At 46.2% G+C, this 20,598-nt stretch overlaps 1 protein-coding gene across 2 annotated transcripts in view; it reads right to left on the minus strand.

Moving 5' to 3' along the window:
• Nucleotides 1–4,197: 4,197 nt before the first annotated feature.
• The window catches only part of LOC124233739 (protein farnesyltransferase subunit beta), a 65,224-nt gene continuing 48,823 nt past the window's right edge, over nt 4,198–20,598 (minus strand). The window contains exons 8-13 of one of the 2 annotated variants that reach the window (XR_006887132.1): nt 20,270–20,399; nt 17,369–17,501; nt 10,057–10,168; nt 9,108–9,222; nt 5,553–5,734; nt 4,198–4,585 (exon numbers count right to left, since the gene is read on the minus strand). Coding sequence is in view for 1 of the 2 variants with exons in the window: in XM_046650900.1 (XP_046506856.1) it covers nt 5,603–5,734; nt 9,108–9,222; nt 10,057–10,168; nt 17,369–17,501; nt 20,270–20,399 (622 nt within the window). In the remaining variant the exon portion in view is untranslated. Of the gene's footprint in view, nt 5,735–9,107; nt 9,223–10,056; nt 10,169–17,368; nt 17,502–20,269; nt 20,400–20,598 lie in introns of both variants that reach the window. The other variant, XM_046650900.1, reaches the window with a different exon arrangement.

Genomic DNA, 20,598 nt, shown 5'->3' on the forward strand with positions numbered 1-20,598 from the left:
CATCCGGGCTGTGGTCAGCTCCAGGAAAGACTGACTCACCTCGGCCTTGCTTGTGAGTCACACAGCGTCACATTCTGCACTGGAGTGACACACATTTGCTGCAAGGAGCGTCACTCTGTGCCAGGGACTTGGCAGAGAATGGAGGACAGTTAGACAGCTGAGCTGAGCCCTGTCCTGCTGTTGGCTGTCACCATCCTCATTCTGGTAAAAGACGGGGGCAGGCGTTTGGGGCCGCAGCCATCCAGCCCTGGAGGTAACCCATGCATGCTTAGCTCCTGTCTCCCACCCCCCAAGACCACCCACGTCACCCCCGTTAGAGCCCTGGGGTGGTGGAACCACATGGATGCTGGAGGCAGCAGATCAGGGTTCAGGGCCAGACTGCCACTTGAGAACTAGGAAACCTTGGGTGATTCACTGAAGCTCTCTGACCTGTTTCTCTAGTTGTGAAATGCAGATAACACACCTGCCTCACCCACCTCATGAGGTTGAGTCAGAGGTCAGATGAGGATAGGCGGTGGACCAGGAGGGACGCTCTTAGGCTTTATTGTGTGGGTGGACGTGGCAAGGGCGGTCAGTGTTCTTCAGGCAGCAGGTAAGGACCTTCATGGCCCTGGGGCTAATTTGGAATAGAGTTTTATACGTGTTAGAATGCTTTGGGTTCAAGTAATAGCAAATCCAACTCAAACTGGCTCACATAGCTGAAAAATCCAGAGGCCGAGCAGGCCCCAGGAGCAGTGTGATCAGGGTCCTGGCCATGTTTCTCAGTAAGTCTCTCAGGGAGTCTGTGTGTAGTGGCTTCTAAGGCTGGCTTCCTCCTAGCTAGGGAAATGGTTGTAGGAGTCCCAGGCCACACATTCCACCATCCTTAATAGGAGAGAGCTGCTCTTCCCTACCATCGAACGTCCAGGGCTTCTCTCTCTCTCTCTAGTCTATTTTAGGCCATATGCTTGGCTCTGAATCAGTCATGAGGACAAGCCATGCTGATTGGCTTAGGCCTGGGTTATTACCAAACCTGCAGAAATTATTAAAGCAAAGAAGGATGGATTTAAATGATTGGCTTAGGCCAATCAGGGCCTGGCCCTGGTAGTAGGAGGGGGAGTGAAACCCATGCAAGCCTTTCGGCTGCCACAGTTGGGGAGGGGAGGATGCCAGCAATGTCCACTACAGTGAGAGTCCACCATTGTGTAGAACAATGGTGACTTACTTCTCTAGCATCCATTTCCCGCTTTTGGCTACAACCCTAATTTGCACTGGGGGCTTCATTCCTTCCCCATTCTTAGGCCATGTGCTTCTGATGGAGCCCCATTTCCCACTCAGAGAAGCATGTGACCAAGATTTAGGCCAATCAGTGCACTGTAATCTCCTGGCCACTGGGCTGCTTCTCAGAAAGGCACTTGGCTTGATCAAACCCAATGAAATGTAATGATACTCACAGGGACGGAAGGCTGGGACAGTGCCAGCTGCCCTAGTCTGCTGAGCTTGAGGCTAAGAGGATATATAAGTTCTGGAGCTATCGCTGCTGCCATTTTACAACCACATGGAGAGTCCCTGAGGTTGGAGCTAATATAGAGAGACGGAGAGACCAGAGAAACCTACTGAGCCACTCAGCCAGCCAAGCTAATTCTTAAACATTTTAGTTTATGAGTCAGCACGTTTCCTCTTTGCTTTAAGCCAGTTTGGGTCAGGCTTTCTGTCAGTTGTAACAATATCTTAAATCATATAATTCTCTTTCCTGTTCAAAGGCAGTGAGTGCCCTGGGCAGTGTATATGGGTGGCTACAACGTTTGGTCCAAACTTTACTAAGTACATTTGTTGTCTGACACTAATATTACGTGGAAAGCACCCCAGACATGAAAGATGTGGAAAGATGTTGAATGAATATAAATGGGATTTAGTCTAGATCAGGGGTAGGCAAACCCAAGGCCAAATCCGGCCCAACTCCCGTTTTCATAAAGTTTTACTGAAACACAGCCACACTTTGTCTATGGCTGTTTTGCACTACAGCGGCAGAGAAGAGTTGAGTAGTTGCTTGCAACGCCTAAAATATTTACTCTTTGGCCCTTTACAAAGAAAGTTTGCTGCCCCCTGGTGTAGATGGTGGGAGAATAAAATATTAGCAAAGTACTTCTCCCAAAATGAATACCCGTGTCCCCAAATGGAAGCAACAGAGTAGCCCTCCATCATAGGCATCTGTAGCCCATTCCCATCGGGTCCTATTACCAGCCTTAGGAAAGCAAACTTGTATTGAACTGCACTTATCCCAGTGAATGAGACACGTCCTATGTCTTTGGTAAGATTTGGCCTCTGCAGTGCCTGTATCTTAGTAGCCCTGGCCACAGTGTCTAGGAAGCCTGCAGGCATGAGAACATTCATTTCCCACCCTGGGCCTTTCCCTTCCCCTGAATTTGGATGCTGAAGCTACTGGCAGATTCCTAAGGAAGCCCAGTGACCCACTGCCATAAGGAGGTGGGATCCATGTAAACATGATGGGACTAAGAGACAAGGTCTTCAGTTTGCATAATGTAATGTCAGCATTGTTATCTGTACATCTGAGATCTGAAGCCAATGGTTTCCACTTCTGCCAACAATATAGTGCTCTCAGGGCAATCAGGGAGCTCCATTTTTAATTCCAGCTATCAGGCTCCTGCCAGAAGTCCAGCATAGACAGTTAATAATGGTGAAATAGCCAAGGTCATGAAAGCCACCACCCTGCCAGGGTTTTCTAAACACCATCTCTCTGCTAAGTTAAATCGCAAGGAAGCAACATACCAAGATCTAAGGTTCGTAATCCACGAAAGGCCACCAGGGAAGTGTTATTTAACATATGGCCTCTGCTCTCATGTGAGGTGTTCAGGAGAAGCGGCTTCATCAAGGATACTACTGCGTCGTCCACAACGCAGTGGCCAGACTCTAACCTGTGGCTTCTAACTCAGAAATGATAGCATGAAGAGAGGGCAGCTTCAGAATACTGGTGACTGGTATTGTTACCTCGGGGGAGTTTGTGCCAGCTGATCCATGAGACTCTCCTTCTGACAGCAGGCTCTGGCAAGCCTCCCAACTTACGTGACACTCAAGGTGGGTCTGAGATGGGTCCAAGGGGAAATTTGAGGCCCATCTGGATTTGGAGATCTGTGTAGTTTTGTATTTCTTTATTGATAGGGGAAATATTTATTTGGGGTAACCCACCTTGAATGCTCTATGTGTTTTCTACTTGAGGATCCACAAGATAAATCTGAGAATTTATCTCCCAGATCCACTTTGAATGCTGGAAATCCTCCAGACCCGACTAGGAGGAGAAAGGGAGTCTCATGGACATGCCAGTGTAAACTTCCCTGAGATAAGAATACCAGACAACAGCCCTGTCTTCTCCACCTGGCCAAACTCACCTACTCTTTGGGGCCCAGCTCAAATCCTCCCTCCTTGGTATAAGCCAGCTTAGACTGAAGCAATCCCTTCTGTGTCTTAATCACACCAATTATCACTGCGATTAATCTCATAATACCTTGGGGCTACTGGTGTCAGAGGACTGGCCTTTTGTTGTAGTGACAGGAAGAATGCAGTTCAGTATGTCGCTTTGTAGTCTGAACCTTTGCTAGTAGGGCAAAAATAGCACAGGGACAGGAATTACATTCCAGGATGTGGATTTGGCTTATGCTGTACCTCTGAGGAGACCCTCTTCTCTTCCATCTAGGAAGGTCAGGCCCCAGAACACCTGCCTTCTTGGCCTCCCTGGGGGGAAGGTCTCTCACCAGATGAGGAAGGCCAGGTGACCACAGGATTCCGGCCTGTCCCTGTGACAACTCCCTGCCTCTGGCCAAGATGTCCACTCACCCACTTGTTGCTGAATGCCTGCCTTGGGACTCAGGAGCACAGGCCCTGCTCACAGTCAGGTCGAGGAGACAGACACACAGACAGACCATTAATGTGTGCCGAGTGCTGGGACAAAAGGAAACTGAATTGCTCCCGGGAGCTTGGGAAACACAGAGCCTTTCCCACTCCTTAGGCTTCTGGGTCTGCAACTGCAGAAGGCATGTGGGGGCGGAACCCGAGACAGCCCTCTTTGTCATCACGAAGGCCCGTGGTCTGGAATCTCACACACAGGAGGAGACTGGCCATCTGGGAACAACTTCAGTAACTCCTAACACTGGGCGTTCTGAAGGAATTTCCTGGTACCAGTCACAAATGAGAGACATCATGGAAAATGTTATTCTTTTATTATTTCAAGGAGGTAATACACAGCCCAGTACACCACAGCAATAGGGAATTAGAGGCAGCAGCTGGCCAGGGTGTTTGAGAAAAGCCTCCTGGTGCATCTCCGAGCTCCATCTGCTCGCAGCTCACGGCTGCTTCCGTGAAGGCCAGGTCAGCGACACGGAGCTGGCTGTGACCGGAGCCGTGGACAGAGGACCCAACTCAACACCCCACTGACCGAGAAAGGGTTCCGTGTGGGCAGCAGAGGCCCTGCCAGCTGCACACCACGGGCAGTGCTCAGCCTGCTGCAGCCAGGTCTACACGGCTGCTGCCTTCATGGCAGCTGCCTTCACGGTAGCCAGCTTGTCTCCCACTTGATCTTCTTTCTGTGAGCCTGGAGTGGGCAGGGTGTGAATAAATCCTGAGTCAGAAATTAAGGTGAAAGACTTAGTAGTGTTAATACTCTGGGTGAGAAGACAACACTGTCTTTGAGGAGGGTGGGCTGGGAGTCTGGTGGAAGAAGGATGGAAACATGCAGAACGGGCTGCAGGCGCTGCCTGGAGGACGTCAGAGGGGTTTTTCACGGTACATGATGGAGTGGGGTGAGGGGGTGGGCACTGGGGCTGCTTCCTCTGGCACGCAGTTGAACCAGAGGTTCATTTTCCACTCATAATTGGTTTCCCCGGTCTAAGTCACCACACCTGGGGCCAAAGCAAATCCTGCCTGTGCACCAAGCGCGGCCTTGGAGTGATGTGTGGCTCAGTTCTCCAGTGTGGGGGAAGGCACTCACAACTCAAGGAGACCTTTCTCCCCCACCCCCAGCTCCTTTCCCTTGCAAATGACCAGGGTGGGAGGCTAGAGCCTCAGGTACCTCCTGGTGAAGCCCCACCAGGGTTATTTCTGGAGAATTCATTTTGGTGGGACCCAAAGCTCCCCACCCCCACCACTCAGCATGGAGCAGACTATTTCCACCCACAGGAGGGCACCTTCCTGGCAACTTAATGGTGCCATGCAAGTGGGAATCGCAGCAGTGACTCTGGGAGCTGTAATACTCAGAGACATGATTCATTCAATGTGACTGTCCGGGCTGGAGAGCTGGTGGGGAGGGGCTGCTTCTTCCCAGCATGCACCATTCCCCAACCACCCTGGCCAGGCCAGAGCTGGGCTTAGGTGCCACATGGACTGACAGATTTTTGGTTTGACAGGAGTGGAAAGAATTTTTAAAAAACCATGCCACTGTGTTCTCCAAACTCAGAGCCATTGGTTTTGTTTTTTTTGACAAGAAAAGACAAAGAACCATAGCTCCATGGTGGCCAAGGCTTGTGCCGCACAGAATGCAGTATGTATCAAAACGTATAAACCTTGGGCTGACTGGGGAGGTGGGTAAAAGAGCCGCGGGACCCCGTGTCCTCTAGTTGGTGGCAGGCTCTGCTGTTGCCTCATCCTCATGCTCCTCGAAGCCTGGGACCGGCTTCTGCAGAAAGTGCATGGTGGCCTGGATCACCTTATCTGGTCCAATATTGTACACAGGGTGAGTGGGCTGCTGCAAAGAGAGGAACAGATGCCAACGAATCAACCCCAGTGGTCCTTAGAAATGTGCACGGCCTTTGACCCACTAAACACACTTGCAAGGATTTAGCATAACAAATCGTCAGAGATGCTCATGGAGATTTATCACACAAGGCCCTAATGCTCAAGGACAGGGTACTGGTAAAAACATTTCATGGTACATGGGACACAAAGGAATATTATATAGCCATCAAAAACATGCTTTCAAGTATTTAATGATATGGGCAAATGCTTGTAATATAGTAAGTGAGGAAAACAGGATGCACAGTGTTATCCCAAACTTACTTTTTGTGCGTGTGTGTATGAGGAACACTGGCCCTGAGCTAACATCTGTGCCAATCTTCCTCTACTTTATGTGGGATGCCTCCACAGTGTGGCTTGAGGAGCCATGCTATGCCCGCGCCCAGGATCCGAACCAGCGAACCCCAGGCTGCCGAAGCAGAGTGTGCAAATTTAACCATGACACCACCAGGCCAGCCCCGCAAACTTAGTTTTTAAAATAGTCTTTGTAGATGTGATATGTATGAATAGGCAAAAATTGGACATCCACCAAATAGGAACATTGATTTGATTGTTTTAAATTGTCTTATTTATATTCTTATATATATTCCAATGATTAAAACAATGAACATGTATTCATATTTATAATCAAGAAAAAGGATCAAACCCTATTACACAGTAAAGGTGTTAGGCCATATTTAAATTCTTTTATATTATTCCACTACATCACAGAAACCCAAAAGAAACTTTAGGTCTGAGACAGGGCACGATCCTAGGCCCACGTTCAGGACTGTCCCACTCGGGGAGGACGGAGGGGGAGACGTAACTGCAGGAGAGATTCCAAAAATTTAAGAGAATGCTATGAGCGACTTCACGCCAAGACATATAAAAATTCAGATAAAATGAAGAATTTTATAGAACAACATAAATTTTCAAAATTAACTCAAGAAAAAATTCTTTAAAACCTATGTGAATAAATTAAAACAATAATAACAATTGCTTATTCTGCTACCACCGTTACCCCCTCAAAATACCAGGCCTAGATGGTTTCTCAGGCAACGGTATCAAACGTACAAGAAACAGAACATCTCTAACTTGCACAAACTTTTTCAAAGACAAAAAAAAAACTAGGGGAGGAAGATACCATCTAATTTTCTGAGGCTATGATACTATCCTGAAACACAAACTGGAAAAGAACAATACAACACAACAAAACTGTAGATCAATCTTTCTTATGAACATACATGCAAAAAATCTGACATAAAAATACTAGCCAAGAATACTAGCAAATTGAATCCTGCAGTGTATTAAACACACACACACACAGTGCAGACAAACAGACCAAAGGAACAGAAGCGAGTGTCCAGAAACGGAGTCACATCATATGCGGAAAGCTGAGTGTGACACCACGACCCACATTAGTAGGAAAGGATGTGAATGTCAACAAGTGGTGCTGGTCAATTGGTTATCCATATGGAAACAAAATTATATCCACCCCTTACCATAGACAGAAACCAAGTCCAAGAGAATTAAAAATCTAGATGGGAAAAGCAAAACCTTAGACTGTTTAGAAGAAAATATATCTGTGACCTCAGGGTAGGGAAAGACTTCTTAAGTAACCCTCCCTCCAAAAAAACCCTTAAAAGCCAAAAAAGCAAGTTAAATTGTTTACTTTAAAGTCTCCTATTTAACAAAAAAACACTAAAAAGAAAGACAAGTTTTTCTTTGACAAGACAAGTCACAAACTGGAAGAGGTTCACCCCACACACACACCACTGACAAAGGATTAGTATCAAGAACACACAGAGAACTCCCTCAAAATATGTAAGAAAAAGGCAAAGAATTAAAATTGCAGATTGGTAAAAAAATGAGCAAAGGATCTGAGCTGGCAGGCAATTCACAGAAGACATAATACAAACAGCCAATAAACATCTGAGAAGATGCCGTGCCTCGCCAATAATCAGGGAAATGCAAAGCAAAACTGAGACACCATTTCACATCCACCAAATTGGCAGAAAGGAAAAGTCTGACTGTGGAGCCACTCGTCTCCATGCTGTGTGAGCATGAAACAGCACAGGGACGTGGGGGAGCGTTCAGTGCCACCGAGTGAAGGCCAAGGTGTTTGTTCCCTTCAACCCGGCAAGTCTCTCCCAGAGAAACAGTCACACAGGCACGTTCACTAACACTGTTTGTACCAGCAAAGCCCGAGACCGTCTCAGTGTTAACCAACAGGAGAGGAGAAAAATAAATTGGGGTACGTTCATACAAGGAAATACCATACAGGAGTTTGAATGAATAAACCAGAGCAACACATGAACACGGATAAACCTCAGAAGTAGAATGGTCAGTGAGAAAAGCAATGCAGAGTAAGTGGTACAGTAGATACCGTTATAAAGAGTTTGAAAACATAAAACTACATACATGTGTAGTAACAGCACATAAACATCGTAGGCATGACGAATGTCAAATTCAGGACAGGGTTACGCCGGGGAAGGAGGAGGGTTGCAGAGGCGGCAAATACGAAAAAATGTTCAGACTTGAAAAAACTGAATGGCTGTTACTCTGATTTTCTCTGATTATTAATAAGGCTAAGCATCTTTTCATTCATCTACTGGCCATTTGTGCTTCTTCTGTTGGAACTATTTCGTGACAATCTACACAGGGCCCGTCATTTGGTGGCTGTGGACAGTCTTATTGGATTCTCGTCTAGGCTCAGGAGCATCTCCTGTGGCCAGGCTGGTCTGGGGCTGGATGCAGTGTGAGCATCCTGCCCACATGCGGTGACAGTTTTTGAGGGAAGCAGACAGAAATAAGTTAAACAGACACATTACAAATTGTGCCGAGTGTTATGAAGGGCAGGGACAGGGGGCTGTGGCAGAGTATTTTGGGGGTGATCTCATTTACAGACGGTGGTCTGAGAAGGCTTCTCTGGAGAGATGGCCCACAGGCCGAGCACTCCAGAAGACAGAGTCAGCCATACACTGAGGGCTGCGTGGCTGCAGATGCTGGAACTTACTGCCTCTGAGGAAGTTTCCTCAGAGAGGCAACTAATCCTAAGTGGGCCAGGTCCTAGACCCTGGAATAAAGGCGCAAAGCCGGGGTCACAGATTGGAGCCCTCGCCTGAAACCTTGAGTTTGCCTCGAAGTGCATTTCCTCCACAGTCACATCCTCACGAATGGACTGCAAACCGAGGGAGGGTGGGACTTGGAGCTGGCCAGCCTTGTCCACACAGGAGATGCTCAGAGCCAGTTCTGCAGAGCAACAGTGGCTGCTCTGCTCTCCCATAAGCCCCCATCCTGGGGGACCCCGTGGAGAAGGAGTGTTGAGCCCCCCCATCCCGCCTTACCAGAGCGTTTTCAGGCACACCGAGGACCACATCGTGCAACATGGCTCCACTGCCAAAGTGCTGGGCTATGGACAGGCCACTCAGGCAGTAGCAGGTGTGGTAGAAGTCCCGAGACCTGCAAGGATAGGGCGGCTCTGAGCAGGAACTCCTCTGCTCCCCACAAACATCCCAGCACAGCCCTAACAACGAAGGCAAGCACAGGCCCAGAGGCCCGGGAGGCACTCACTCGTCCCACCCGGCCCTCCACGTGGCTCGAGGAAGCCTGGTTTTCTCCAGCAGCCTCTTTCAAAGCTCCATCCTTCAGCCTGCCCAACAGTGGGAACTGTCATTTTAGAGTCAGTCCCTCCAGCTTCTTCTGGAAAGGGCCCTCCAGGGTGGTGCTAGTGCTAAATTAATATATTTCTCAAAAAAATACCAAAATGTCTAGAAATGGGCCAAATCCTTCCTGATAAACTGCAGGGGACCGGCCTTCAGCTGGGCCTCACCCTGGATGCTGACAGCAGGGTGTGTGCACGCAAGAGAACAGGACTGACTTGATTTCCCTTTTTCATTATGGCACTAAAGTTATTTAATCTACTCTGTAATAGGTGTCATGATTATAATCTCTGTTTGCAACACTTAGACGTTTTAAAATCCTGCATCCTGTTCTATTTAAATGTTTGGTTTTTTTAAAAAAGGAGGAAATAAAAGCTACCAACCTAGCAATCTGTTCACCCATCTGGGGAGGGGGTGCATGTCAGCAGAGGGAAAGGATGGGCCAGGATCGATGGCACTCGAAGTGGGTGTGCCCGACTGGGGTGCTTCCACCCACGTCAAACCAGCACTGAGCAGCTGGATGGAGAGGGAGCCCTTCTGAAGGTCGGCACCTGCTCCGTGTAGTTCTGAGGAGGCCTGAGGGGCACACCCTCTCCCCATTCCCAGCCCTCCCTTCCCAGAGAGAGGCACTCACTTGCCAGGTTTATCCAGCAGCCCCCCGGCGGGGCACTGACAGCACATAAGAATGTACTCCTGCAGGGCCTGCTGATGAAACATCCAGTGGCTCATGCTGAGGGCAGGGTCACCTGTAGAAAGGCACAGGATCAGTGTGGGCCCAGGCTGGTGGAGGTTCAGCAACGTCTCCATGACATCTCTGTAGTTTATTACCCAGTGGGAACAGTCAACATCTCCCTCTATTCTTCTTCAACTAACTCTGAAAATTACATTCTTGAGACACTTGATATCTTCACCCAAGTTGCACGACATGTCCCTTCTCCTGAACCTTGACGTGAATCTAAGAACGGCAGCTCAGTGCCACGTTCGTTTGACTTGAAGTGCACCCAATTACCATGGGTGACCATCTTAAACCACATCTCTGGCACAACTGGACTAGCTGTTTAGCTCAGGTTTCCAGACTGGCCTCTGTCACTGCTCCTGACTTGGTCCACAACTCCTTACTCGTGGCTTCTTAAGACATTTCCTCTAGCACAACTCTGAAACTTGTTAACCACACTCTAATTAGCTAAGAGAACTCTTAACAGGGGTAATAACATCTGTTTCTTCTACTTTCCTAAGCCTGAATTTAATCTATCTCCAAAGGGGATTCTCCAACTTTTCTCTTGGATCAAAAATTTTCCTAAAAAGCATTACTAGTAACTGCCCTCCTGCAGCAAATAATATGGTAGCCCAGGCAGGAATTAGCAATTTTGGTAAGAATACAAAAGTAGTGACAATCAACTGGGCCTCTTCACTCTGAAGTTCAATCAGTATGGTCAGAGAATTCTGTGGTCACACAGTTACCGGGGGGGAGATGGATAAATCGCCAACAGACAGATGTGTGCAGAAATGTTTACATGGGAGTTGATTTTTAAAAAATACACATATAGGATGTGCATTAAGTCCTTGGTCGATTTTACACTTTGATACCTAAGCTACAAGGATATCAAATAATCTGTCAATGGCAACTGAAAGCTAATTTTTCATTCTTCCAGTCTTTTTTTTATTTCTATGCATTTTTCTATATAGCTATGATTATTACAATTTTGTATTTTATGTTTTTCATTTAACACTACAGTCATGTGTCGCTTACTGACGGCGACACCTTCTGAGAAATGCATCGTTGGGTGATTCTGTCTCTGTGAGAACATCATGGAGCATACTGAAATCAAGCACAGAGAAAATGATGCAAGCAAGAGATACAAGACGTATGAAGCCTGCTGTGGGCATAACATGGCATACTCCACAGTAAACTTCTTTTTATAAGTAGAAAGGGTACACTCTAAAATAACAATAAAAAGTATAGCATAGTAAATACATAAACCAGTAACACAGCCATTTATTATCAAGTATTATGTACCGTACATAATTGTATGTGCTATATTTTTATGACTGGCAGTGCAATAGGTTTGTTTACACCAGTGTCACCACAAACATGCAACTAAGTATTGTGCTATGATGTTACAATGGCTACAATGTCACTAGGCGATAAGAATTTTTCAGCTCCACTATAATCTTATGGGACTGCCATTATATATGCAGTCCACTGTTGACCAAACGTCGTTAATGCGACGCATGACTGTGTAGGCATAGATTTTCCTGTGCTGCAACATAATCTTCATAACCACCATTCTGAAGAGCCATATAGCATTTCATTAAGTGGACGCACAATGTAACTGCATCAGTGTAGGCAGTGGGCCAAAACTCTCATATCTATGAATGCAGAGCCTTCTATGGCAAAAATTTATCCAAGTTAAAGTAAATACAGCATATAAAGAGAATACGTAAGCAAAACATTTAATTGTGGAATATTTATATGTATAGAATACTAAAGAAAACAATCATTTCAAAATTCCTTAAGTGAGAAATGGAGGAAGAGATGGGGCAGTGGGAAAGCAATTGCCATTTTCCGGGTTGAGCACCAGCTGAGGTGCTGTGGTTGACTGACATCTGGGTCCTTGTACAAAAACCACTCATGTTCCACACAGAGCCACCGAGTGCACCTGAGATCTCACATTAGACGAGGCCCACGAGACGGAGCCCGGCCGCAGGAGGCGCGCCCTCTGGTCCCTTCTGACGCTCACTCGGGGACACATGCTGACTGAAGGGCTTGTACTATTTTAATTACTTTCCTCTTTCTTTTTTCTCTGTGAGCACAGTTGACTTTGTAGGCGATACATACATATATGATAGGCCTTCACTCTATCTCCTGCTTATTTCCAAGGTTGTTTCCAGTTCCTTACAACTATAAAAAATGCTGCAATAAACATCTTTGTGAATCTTCTCTCTGTTTAGGATTATTTTCTCCAGATGGATTCACTGGAGTGGAAGTATTCAGTTGAAGGGAATAAACATTTTTAAGGCTTTTAATACTGATAAACTGCCTTAAGAATTAATACAGCCACCAGCTAAATTTAAGATTTTCCTGCACTATCTCTAGCATTAATTACTTTAAAAAAAAGTTCTCAGCAATTAAAATGTTAAAAGGAAACAGTATCTGATTATTTATTTTGACTTGCATATCTTTGATTACTCATTAGGGTGAAATTTTCCCATAACTTTTGTTTACTAGTTTATTTCCTTTTGAGAATATGTTTGTCCTTTGTCTTCTGAGATCCAAGAGTCAATTTTATTAATCTAGCTTTTTATTATATTTACCCTTTGTCTGCATCATATGCTACACCTATTTTTTTCCCCTTTTTGCTCTTTTGTTTTGGTTATATAGGCTTTTAAAAAATTATATATGGTTTACACATATGCTGTAATCATACTACTGATTTTTTCTTCATGATTTCTTCTTTAAAGAAGCATATGTAACGAGTACAGGGATTTTGAGGGGGGTGATAAAAATTCTAAAATTTATTATGGTGGTGGTTGCAGAACTCTGTGAATATACTAAAAACCACTGAATTGTATACTTATTTATAAATGGGTGAGTTATTGGGATGTGAATTATATCTCAAGAAAGCTGTTGTTTGGGCCGGCCCGGTGGCGCAGCAGTTAAGTTCACACGTTCTGCTTCAGCGGCCCAGGGTTCGCCGGTTCGGATCCCGGGTGCGGACCTACGCACTGCTTGTCAATCCATGCTGTGGCAGGCATCCCACATATAAAGTTGAGGAAGATGGGCACAGATGTTAGCTCAGGGCTAATCTTCCTCAACAAAAAAGAGGAGGATTGGTAGCAGATGTTAGCTCAGGGCTAGTCTTCCTCCAAAAAAAAAAAAAAGAAAGCAGATATTTTAAAAAGCATCTTTATTAAACTTTAGGATAACTGCATTAAACATCTGTACAAAATATACCTTTATTTCATATTCTATAAGAAATAAAAGACTGTTATTGTAAGGTAAATGATAACCTATTGCCAAAATTGGAATCTGAAAAGAAAATGCTATTGTTTATTATTAAATAGATTACAGAGTTTCAGTTTAAAAGTTTAAAAGCTAAACTTGACAAGGAACCTCCAGATGAATTTGCACACAGCACACACAATCATAGTGAGACGAAGGGAGAACCGATTGCAGGGTGATAACCATGCCCTGGAACCAGCCTTTTAAATCCTTATACCTCTCCCTTAGATTTCAGATCCCCATTATAATGTCATTTTCCATTTCAAAGGTTCCTTTTATCCAAGAAATCAAAAGTTTTTCAAACAATAACTGACAGGTGTAGCCACATGTAGCTCAATTTCACAGGTGGACAAACACAGGCCTGGGGCATGTCCCAAAGAACATATGAGCAGCTAGTAACTAGCACTCCAACAGAAACTCTCAGGCCTGCTTTCTTATTGCTCCACAAAAACAAAATAAAAAATCCACAAAAACGGAGTAACTCTCTAATTTAGTCAGCGTTTGATATTTTCAAGATACTACTACTAATTCATTCTTCTACTCAAATACTGGTTTTCCATGTGTCAGGCAGCGCCCGCATGGCCACGTGCCGACGCAGGGGCCGGTCTGGGTTCAGGTGTTGCCGTGTGCCGGTGTCTATCATCTTTTTAGTTAGCAACATGACCATCACCTTTTAAAAATATATTTGTTCGCCTACTAAAATAAAGGTGGTAATGCACGTGGTAAAACAAACGGGAAAAAAAGCACAGTACAGAGGATAGAAAATGTTAAAAGTCAGTCTCCCTCCCTTGCCCCAAGGTACCCATTAGAGGGGTTTGTGCCGACTTCCAGGAAAACCTGTGTGAGTGCCAGCCCGTGTGCACACGGACTGCTCTGGGCCTGCCCTTTCACACTTTATGGTGGGTCCTGGAGAGCTTTCCATGTCAGCCAACTGTATGCAGCTATTGTATGGCAAGTCATAATTTATTCACATGTTAACCTGACGGGCAGTTAGGCTGTCTGCTATTAAAACTCAGCTTCAATACACATCCTTTGCTAATATTTCTCCCAGTAAATTCCTGACAGTGCACTTGCTGGGTTCAAATAATTTAAACAGACGTCTCCAAACTACCCTCCAAACATGATGCACCTATCCACATGCCCACTAACAGGACAGGAGGGCCTGTTTCCTCACACTCTCCCCGACAGGGGGCATCAATTTCTAATCTCTGCTGATCTGAGAGTAAAAACGAATGGCATCCTCTGTATTTACTTGCCTTTCTTTTAACTGTCACCTTTTCGTTTGATTAATGACCATCTGTGGTGGTTACAGGCAGAGCTCTGATATGATTGTAGGTGGCAAGTGGGTATCATAGAGCGACTCACTTACCCTCGCTGGACCTTGTTTCGTCACCTGTAAAATGGGGATAACGACAGTACCTATTCATAGGGTTGTTCTGAGGGTCAAATGAGAAAATCCATGTGACACACTCAGTTCAGCCCCTGGCCCAGGGCAGCGCTGGGAAGTCCCGGCTGCTAGGAGCAGTAGCGGCTATAGCGAAAGGAAACACTGGCGTAGTCCTTATTCTGTCTGTTCAGCCCTCTGCCGGTTTCTCAGCTGGGTTCTTCATCGGTTTCTTATTGGTTTGTGTGACTTTGTCAAATTGAAGAAATTAGCCCTTCATCCTTTGTCACAAATAGTTTTCCCCTCGCTACTTGTTTTGTTTTATAGAATTTCTCTTCTTTTGTAAAACAACTTTTGTTGTTTTTCTTTAGGTAAGAAATACATATTAATTATAGAAAAGTTAGAAGATACAAATGAAAAAGAAAGAAAGCACACATCACCTGTCATTTCACAACCCAGATACTTTCCATTAATTTTTTGGAGTCAACTCTTCACTAAAAATGGAATTATATACAGATTGCTTTGAAATGTAACTTTGATCACAGTATATTGTGAATATCTTTCTGCATCGCATCTCCTTTTGATTCCTAAACTCAGTATTTTGCCCACCACTCAAAACATTTCCCTTCTTCCCAGACCCCTAAGACCCCTGCTGGTCCAAGTCCACTGCTTCTGAGAAGTGGGTGACTTTCAGGCCCAACACGGGCTCCTCCCAGGCAGCAAAAAAAGCTGGAAGCACCAAGATGCACAGGCAAAGCTTTGAGTGTGACTGGCCTCCAGAACTTGGGCTACAATAAACGAAACATCAGCGAGGGCCCCCTTGAAGGCTCTGGCAGGCAGCACTCCTGTCACAGCTCTCTCCGGACTTAAGTGGCAACTGCAGAATGATGGCATCTTATGCTTGCCAGGCACAGGTGTGCAAAGGGCTGACAGTTTTACCAGGGGCTCGACCTCACCAATTCCAGATAAAGAGATCACGAAAACCCCAAGTTAGTTCTGTTTTGAAAGTATTAGACTCTCGAGGAATTCACGATTTCCCTACGATAGTGGTCAAGCCAGAGACGGTGCAGGCCGCAGAATCAGGGCAATGATAGGTCTTAATGCCCTGAGACTGAGAGCCAGGGACCGCAGGCCAAGGACTCTCAGGACACAGACAGGGAGAGCGGCAGGCAGGACTGAGGCTCTTTGCTTCAAGTCAGTATCAAAAGTGGCCACGACTCAAATTAAATTAAGAAACTAAAGAAAGGGGCTCAGAACGAAAAAGTGTCAGCAGGAGGACAGTAGAAAAGAATCTCGTCTTCTATACCTGAGCAATTAATTACCCAACTACTAACCCAAAGAAAAGCTCTCCCCTGGGCCAAGAACACGTCAGCACCCAACAGGGCAGCCACGGCTTCCCCTCTCCCACTGGTTTCTTCAGAGACACCGTGTTCTCACATAAAATAAATGAGAGATGATTCAGGAGTCCGCAGGCAGCCTGAGACTTCAAGAGATAATGCGAGAAGGCTCCAAGAAGTTTTGCTGACTCTCTGACTGCTTTGGTTTTGCATTCCCATTTGAGACTCCACAGAAACGAACATGGGTCTCTCCACTCCAGCTGGTGCAGGTGGAACAAACCTGCATTTAGGATTCTTCAGTAAATTTAAAATACAGTCATACCTCGCTTAACGATCGGGATATGTTCTGAGAAATGCATCATTAAGGAGATTTCATCATTGTGCGCACGTCACAGAGTGTACTTACACATAACTAAATGGTATAGCCTACTACACACCTAGGTTATATGGTACCAATCTTATGGGACCACCGTTGTATACATGGTCTGTCATTGACTGAAACATTGTTATGCAGCACATGACTGTACAACATTTTTTTCTTAGGAAGATTAGCCCTGATCTAACTGCTGCCAATCCTCCTCTTTTTGCTGAGGAAGACAGGCCCTGAGCTAACATCCATGCCTATCTTCCTCTACTTTATATGTGGGATGCCTGCCACAACATGGCTTGCCAAGGGGTGCCATGTCCGCACCTGGGATCCAAACCGTCGAACCGCCGGCTGCCAAAGCAGAACATGCGCACTTAACCGCTGCACCACCGGGCCGGCCCCAGTACACCATTTCTAATGGCGGCAACTACGCAGCCAGCCAGACATGGTGGGTCTTTTCTCCATGGGTTCTAGTTATCTGCTCCTTTATGCAATTGCCTTTTCCGTCACTGTTGCAACCATGTGCACAGCATGGGTTTTCAGTCCTAACAGGACCAATACAGAGCTCTCCAATGGAAACAGTGGCTTCACACCCAGGTGAGGTGGCAGTCACCATGGAGCCCAGGCCAGGCACTTGCCTCCTCCTAGCCATGGCCACTCTGAAGCACAATGACCCCTAAACCACTGGAACTAAATCTTAGTCTGCACATGCATGCTTTTAGGCAGGAGGTTCCACATGGGGTGCTCAAAATCCAGGACAGACGGAGTTCATTTCAAGCCCTCTAAAAAAGGCTTCCTGACTTGTTTAGCAGCCAAGGAAATCATCTAGCCCCTGCCAACAGCTCCCAGGCTCACCTTGAGCGTGCAGCGCGCGGTGGAGCAGGGGGAGGAGCCCTGCCTGCCAGAAGGAGTAGCAGCCGTCCACCAGCTTGTTGCAGCGGCCCTGAAATCCGCCCTCGAACCGCATCTGCCGGCTTGTCACCCATTGCTGAGAATGAGACAGTAGGGGAGAGACAGCTGCAGCATGAAAAAGACACAAAATCCAGCAAGACGAGCTCTCCGGAGGCCGATCTGGGGAGAGGCTGTTCCCATCGCTTGGCTTCCGGGCACAGGGTTCTGCAGCTTTAGCTTCGTACTTCCTTCCCCTCATTGCCACGGACGCAGAGGGGAGCATTTAAGCTGACTCCTTTGAGGCGACCAGCACTGATTGCTGCTCTGTGCCTAACAGACAACTAACCCCTTTTTCCAGGGTTCCACATGGGTTCTGGTGCTGAGAGAACAAGGAGGCCAACTTGGCTGTAAGGTGGCCTGCAGAAGCCTCTTAATAAATGAGGCTTAACTAGGAGTTTAAGGCAAGAGCAGCAGGGGCTCATTTCTAATTACCTTCCCTGCTCAGGGAAGTTTATGAGAAGCGGATAAACGGAATTTTGTGCTACATGTCATCAGATGATCTCATATACTTCCTGACTTTTACTTAGCACCTGAGGGAGTTCACCCAAGGTCTCTTAGCAAGTCACTGGCAGGACTGGAAGCAGAAGCCATTAGTCCCGATTACTAGTGATGGCTCCGTCAGTCTAGCCTCTCTGCTTCTCCAGGGGAACCTGGTTGGCTGATACAAGAAAATCTTTTACTTTGAAGCTGTAAAGTGGCTCTTGATGTCACTCAATGGTCACACATGATGCCACCATTCCTTCCTTATCTCCAAGTTTTCTAAACACACTCTACTACTAAGATCAAGATAGTTGTGGGTTTGGCCCCCAGGAAGGAGCAGAACCATCTGGCTGAGCAGATAATGACAGTTTCATTTCCCTCCCAGCCCGCCAAGGCGGCTCCAGCCACCAGCCATGGACTCAAGGAGCTGCCTACCAAACCGAAAGGGACAGAAATTCCCCTGTTCCTAGATTCTTACTGGACTGAGTTCCTGATAGTAGCCGCTAAGAGCCCTTTGCAGAAGGTGGGGGGCGGGGGGGGGGGGGGGGGGGCCCTCCTTTAAGTTAACAGCTGCAGAGTGTAGCTTATACCCCTGTTCAAGGCAACACTCAAGCATAGAGAGTCCAACCCCAAATTCTTAAAAGAAAGACACAGGAAACTACACTGCAGGTACAGGCACAAATATATCCCCAGTGGGTCTGAAAGGAATCAATGCTTTAGGGACGATGCCATTTAATGAGAGTCGGCTAAGCATTACTCAAGACAACAGTGGGGAGCCCCTTCTTCTTTACTTACCCCACAGTTTAAGTGCTTTTAAGCCAGACTCATCAACTGTTTCTGGTGCCTAAGCCCATGGGCTTATTCTGTTTCCTTTGGCTACATGAACTCACAAAATCCTTCAGATATGGGTCCTAGTTCTCCCAAAGCAAATGGAGGGGAGGAGCAGTTTGGGTAAGAAGGATACTACATTTATTGAGCGCCTACTATCTGCCAGGCTGTTTGTACATGTTATCTCCTTTAACCCTCAAAGAACTGTTATCTCTACCTAACAGAGGAAAAAAAATTCAAGCTAAAACAGATTAGACAATTTTCCCAGGGTATGGGCTAGGAAGTGGTAGAGACAGGGCTCAAATCTAAAATATTGTCCTTGCATCTGAGGCATTTGCTAATTCTATTCCTTATTTCTGCCTAGGCAGTGGGTCTTTTATGTTTCATGCCTTGTTGGTGATCAGATTTTAAAATAAACCAATAAACTCTAAGTCCAGTGCACAAAGCTGCCATTTCAGCATGATCCTTCAAGCTTTTAAGAACCTGCAAGAAAAGTATGCTCCAAGGGGCCTCCTAAGAATCAGGACAAAATGCTGCTGGTCATATCTCTACAGAGTATAACAGAAACTCTCTTGGAAGCTCACGATGGGTCTCACAATGGTTCTATGATGGGAGCCTGATGCCTGAACTTGGGGAGAAGAGATGAACATCAGTTGCAGCTAGTTTGCTTTGAGGTCATGGTCAGGGAATAAATGCTTCCCAAAAGACGTCTCCTTGGTGGCCATGGGTGTGTGCATGTTTGTGCACCAGGCCTCCAAAGATAATGTTACTATGACCCAGCGACTCCCTGAGGCTGACTGCTATCTGAGTTCATTCTGAATATTGGTCAAGAGCGTGGAGTCCAGATATAAATGCTTGGGTTGCCTGCTCAACCCAATTACCCAGCTCTGCTCAGCTCATTTAAATGTAGTTATTAAACATTCACATGGTGCAGCAGGTAATAAAAGCATGGCTTCAAAATGCCTCAAAGCTCTTCTCATAACTTTTTCTCTCAGGAGATTCTTTCTAGGACACGATAACCTCTAATTTTAAGAGACTGAAGTTACACTTTTTTTGGAAGTCTGAGGAAGGTACTCTGGCTTATACCAGATGTCTGAGGGACTCAAGAAGACGCTGGGGGTTGGCCTAACACACTGTGTAGAAAGTTTAGAGCAGGGAGATGGAAAGGCGGGAAGAAGGGAGCCAAAACTGAGAGCAGACGGTCACTCCTTCCACTTTCTTGGAACAGTGCTGAGCACTCTAATAGCTACATCTAAAGCTTCATTCAGGACTTTCAGTTCATCTTCCTCAGCAAAAAGAGGAGGATTGGCAGCAGATGTTAGCTCAGAGCTGATCTTCCTCAAAAAAAAAAGGGCTGCTCTTCCTCAGTTCGTGAGCTCAAAGCAGGAACTCTGCTAGCCCTTCCCACAGCCAAACCATCCCGAAGCCTGTGTGTCTGAGGAGCCACATCACCAGGGGCCTGGGGCCTGAGAGGAAGATGGATCAACAGATACTTACTAACAAGCTCTTCAAGTTCAAGGAACGTTCCTTCTTGAGGATGACCAGTGCAGCCAGGCCACAGAAAGTGTAGCCGCCGTGGGCTTCCATCCCAGGCACCCCGCCAATTCCACCTTCCCAATTCTGACACCTAGGAGGAGATTGAGAAAAGCAGATTGAGGGCTCAGTGTCAACCAGAGTGGCCAGGCTGAGGCCACAAGCACGGAACCACCGTGGACGGCCAAGAATGAGTTTGCTCAGATTAAGGCCTAAACCATCACACAACTATGAATGGAAAATGCTAGCTAATTAACTTTGGGAAATGCCTTTTCCTCAAAAAAAAAAAAAGG

This window comes from Equus quagga, unplaced genomic scaffold, assembly GCF_021613505.1.
Source record: "Equus quagga isolate Etosha38 unplaced genomic scaffold, UCLA_HA_Equagga_1.0 220_RagTag, whole genome shotgun sequence".
Lineage (NCBI taxonomy): Eukaryota > Metazoa > Chordata > Mammalia > Perissodactyla > Equidae > Equus > Equus quagga.